This window comes from Octopus bimaculoides, chromosome 15, assembly GCF_001194135.2.
Source record: "Octopus bimaculoides isolate UCB-OBI-ISO-001 chromosome 15, ASM119413v2, whole genome shotgun sequence".
Lineage (NCBI taxonomy): Eukaryota > Metazoa > Mollusca > Cephalopoda > Octopoda > Octopodidae > Octopus > Octopus bimaculoides.
In genome coordinates this window covers 26,024,338-26,029,227 of record NC_068995.1, presented here as the reverse complement: position 1 = coordinate 26,029,227, position 4,890 = coordinate 26,024,338, and the positions used below count along the sequence as shown (strand labels likewise).

The window sequence follows — 4,890 nt, the reverse complement described above, 5'->3', positions numbered from 1 at the left end:
ACACATTCCGATTACAAAAGTAGCAAAGGACATTTTGTAGAATTGCGGTTCAAAACCTGGTACTGTGGCAAAAACAATTGTTTCCTCAGATGTTAAAAAAATCCCTCAAAACAAAAAGAAGACAAAAAGAAAACAAAAAAAACAAACAAACAAACAAACCAAAAACTATTTTAAAGTTTAAAATTTTGAAGCAAAATGCATAAAAAAAAAATCTTTCGCTTTCGCTGTTTTATTAATCACTTTTGTGTCGAACAAAATTTTGAGTATGATTAGGATTTTCGAAAGGCTTAAGTGCCTGAAAATCTGCGGTGCACCTAGATATCTTTGTAGCTCACCAATGCACTGTGGCACACCTTTTCAGAACTATTGTTCTAGAATATATAAAAATACTTAGGCATTCCATATTAAGAATCTGAAATTTTTCCCCCTTCTGAATACAGTCGCTTTAATCGTTCATATTTTTTACTAATGGTACTTATTTTATTAGTCTGAATATCTTTATGGTATGTATTTTTAAGATCCTGGCTAGATGAACAATAAAGTTGATTTCAATGATTAGAATGCAAACATGAACTATATACGATGACGACGACAATGACATTAATAACCTCAAAATGTAATAATAATAATAATAATAATAATAATAATAATAATAATAATAATAATAAAATAATAATATTCAGAAGAAGAAGAAGAAGAGCAACAATAAAAGATTCTATCATGAATCCGTCGAACGATTTTTACATGCACACATAAGTACACACATACATATATGTACATGCATGTACATACAAACACGTTTGTGCATTTGTGGACAAGTAATCCGTTAAATAAATATGTATATTTAAATCTACTTTCGATATATATCCAGTGCATTGCATAAATGTAAAACACAAAAATACACGTATCTTTATATAAACACATTCACTCATACGTGCATACATCCACACCTATATTCAAGAGTCAATCAACTCAAAATTACACAATCATATTTATAAACACATATTTTAATATATATATATATATATATATATATATAGCCATACATACAAACACACAAACAACAGGTATATATATATTCACTCATACAAACGTATATAAACACACTAATACACACACACACAGTCAAACACACACAGTCACACACACACGCACACACGCACATTTGCATACACATTTGCATACACATTTGCATACACCTAGCTTAATGTCTACATGATAATTACATTTTAGGTATTATAAGACAGTTTTAGATACCTGCATTTATTACTAACAGTCCACTCACACTTCTTGGCTATATATTCAATTAAGTTTTTGTATCGACATTATATGAAAGTTTTCTCTTTCTTCCAGTTCGGCGACGTCCTCGACCATCGATTGAGGTGGTGTCTTTTATCAACTTGATGTCGGCACCAGTACTCTTTAATATACTAGCCAATGCTGATATATAATGAATTGCTAATCGGAGAGTAGCTATCTTTGATAGCTTTTGATGTTCACTTAGATTCGACTTAGGAACAACACGTCGAAGATCATCGAAGGCGTCGTTAAGCATATGCATTCGGGTTCGTTCCCGTTCCGTGGCTCCCTCACGACTGCTGTCAGTAGACTTGGACATTTGTCTAATACGCGTTCTTCCTGGTCGATGGAAAATCGATAAACTGTTGTATTTGGAAGGACTATGGCAAACTTCTACTGGAAACGATGTTGCTGATAAATCAATCTCAGCATTTTGAAGAGATGTGTGATGTTGCAAATTATATGTGTATTGGCCTTGGTGATGTAGTTCGGTCAATGGCGTTACGTGAGATTGTTGTTGTTGCTGCTGCTGTGGTTGATGATGATGATGATGATGGTCACGTTGGTGGTGACTATGATGTTGATGAGTATTTTGCTGCAATGATGTTTGTTGCTGCTGCTGTATTTGCAAATCATTAGGTTCAGTGAGTGTCGTATAATATCCAGTTGTAGCATATTGCGAAGACACTGCATTGTCAAATATACTCCAGGGTAAATTTCTGTTAGTTTGGGCATTTGGTCCTTCATTCAGCGAATTGTATGACCCAGACGGGGTAGAATCAATTGATGTATCTCGTAGGTGATAAACTGGATTTGCATCTATAGATTGAGAATGCATTGTTTGGTACGGATCCCTATCTTCTTGGTATAAACCAATAGGGTAAGCTGTTTCAAAATCCATCATTTCGATGTTGTTGTAGAAAGTTATGTACGTACGTATGTATGTATGTATGTATGTATGTATGTATGTATGTATGTAGTTATATGAATGGTCAACAGGATTTTTTGTAATTGTTTCACATTTCTGCAACACGAATTATGTATGTATGTATGTATGTGTGTGTGTGTGTGTGTGTGTGTGTGTGAGTGTGTGTGCGTGCGTGTGTGGGTGTGTGTGTGTGTGTGTGTGTGTGTGTGTGTGTGTGTGTGTGTGTGTGTGTGTGTGTGTGTGTGTGTGTGTGTGTGTTATGTTGTGGGGTGTAAGCTCGGGATTGAAAATACTATGAAATGTTATACATATACGCATAAACTTGCTATTATTATTAAAGACACTTCAGAGTAAATTTGCATTTACTTGGCTAGTGTTATAAATTATGTTGTTATTTAACTCCAGTTCAGCTCTGATGACGCTAGCCTATGATCCGTTCTAGGCGTGATCATTCCATCTTTTTTCTTCTCAGACATAGTCTATCTCCACTAGAGATAAATGTAGATATTGGAGAACTTTTATATAATTTGAATGTACATATAGAAAGACGGATATCTGGAAGTTATACTTAATGTAGATGGATTATGATTTTTTTACGTATTTTTCTCTGATTTGAAGCATAAAAATAAATTTTACATTGGCAAGGAGATTCTGGTTTTCTTTTTGTAATCCAGCTTTTGATCTTTAAGTGAAATTTAACTTACGTTTATAATCTTGATGATAAAATTCCATTTACGCATGTTCATTGTCTACGGCATTGATATAATTTTTCTTTTAAATTTATTTTTCATTGTTTCTTCTTCTGAATTCTTAAAATTATTCTTTGGTACCCTCGGTTTGCTTTATTTTCTTCGCGTCTTTTATTCGTTTTCATATTGCTGTGGAGATTTTTTTTCAAATGAGAAATAGAATCCCATGGTATAGTTTTCTCGTTGACGTAATCATTGTAACGATATAAAAGGAGTAAATAAGTATTTGTGAAAGCGTGGCAAAGAGGGTAGATGTGGGCGTGTATGGGTGCGTGCGCGCGCATATGTTTTCTTTTGTGTGTGTGTGTGTGTGTGTTCGTGTGTTCGTGTGTGTGTGTGTGTGTGTGTGTGTGTGTGTGTGTGTGTGTGTGTGTGTGTGTGTGTGTGTTCGTGTGTCTATATGTGTGAAAAAAGAAATATATAAAGTGAATCTTGAAGAAGAAAATGAAAAAAATAATAACAAAAATATACATTAAAGATCACTGAAATGGCTGATGTAGCCTAATGGAAGACTAAAAATTTAAAAACTGCTCATTAATTTCTGTGTGAAAGTTAGGTAAGGATTCCATCCGATGCTTTAACGGCATGACGAAAAAAAAAAAGAAAGGGGGAAAAAAGAAACGTTACTGGATGATTTGGTGAAAGAACTTCACGTGATACCAATAGTATTTCGGTATTCTAATAATTAAACTCTCGGCACTAAGGTCAGATTATTTTTTATTATCTTTATATTTTTAGGGTTTGAGAAATACAGATTTTTATCATCATCATCATCGTCGTCGTCATCGTCGTCGTCGTCATCATCATCATCATCATCATCATCATCATCATCATCATCATCATCATCATCATCATCATTATTGTTGTTGTTGCTGTTGTTGTTATTATCATGCTTGTTATATTTCTTGAAATAATGGAACGTCCCCTTTAAACATTAAAAAGAAAGAAATCAATAACACCAACGTATTTGCGGGTTTTATAACATACGGATCCAATGAAATGTCTTTTTGCACAGTTGCTTTCTCTTTCTTTCTTTTTCTGTCTATCTGTCTGTTACTGTCTCTGTAGAGAAAGGGGGAAGGAAGGCTGAGACAAGAGACAAAAGGGCAAGGGTAGTAGGCGGAGTAGATGAAGATGAGAAATACTGTCACGGCAGTTAAGTAGGTAAAAGAGAAGGGAAGGTGATACATGGAGGGGAGCAAACAAAAAGTAAAAGAAAAAGAAAAGAGAGGAAATAAAGTAAGAAAAGTAGAAGAAAACGTGAAGAAAGGCGAGGAGGACGGAAGGAAGCGGGAAATATAGAAATGGCGGAAGAGGGAAGAGGAAAATAAGGGATGGTGATGACCCAGGACAGTGAAAGGGGGGGGGGCGTGTAACTGATTGATAGAAAACGAGAAAAGATAGTGGTGTGTGTATGACCAGTAGTGCATCTATGAATATGTTTCGGTGTGAACGAGTAAATGTGCCTCTCTCTCTCTCTCTCTCTCTCTCTCTCTCTCTGTGTGTGCGTGTTCGAGGGCGTATGTGTGTGTGTGTGATTGTACCCATGTATGTAATTTCAGGCGGCACACAGAAAGAAAATGTGTATATGTCAATATATGTGTGTGTGTGTGTGTGTGTGTGTGTGTGTGTATATGTGTGTGAGTATATACTTTTCTTTTATACTTTTATTTGTTTCAGTCATTTGACTGCGGCCATGCTGGAGCACCGCCTTTAGTCGAACAAATCGACCCCGGGACTTATTCTTCGTAAGCCTAGTACTTATTCTATCGGTTTCTTTCGCCGAACCGCTATGCTACGGTGACGTAAATACACCAGCATCGGTTGTCAAGCGATGGAGGGCGGGACAAATACAGAAAGACAGACAGACAGACACACACACACACACACACACACACATATACGACGGGCTTC

The 4,890-nt window shown here is 35.6% G+C and overlaps 1 protein-coding gene across 1 annotated transcript in view; it reads right to left on the bottom strand.

The window, feature by feature from the left end:
- The window catches only part of LOC106874647 (heart- and neural crest derivatives-expressed protein 1), a 17,195-nt gene extending 13,530 nt beyond the window's left edge, over window positions 1-3,665 (bottom strand). Inside the window, exon 1 of the mRNA XM_052973205.1 lies at window positions 1,258-3,665. Within this exon, the coding sequence (XP_052829165.1) occupies window positions 1,307-2,203 (897 nt within the window). The 5' untranslated portion in view covers window positions 2,204-3,665 and the 3' untranslated portion in view covers window positions 1,258-1,306. The remainder of the gene's footprint in view (window positions 1-1,257) is intronic.
- Between the last annotated feature and the right edge of the window lie 1,225 nt (window positions 3,666-4,890).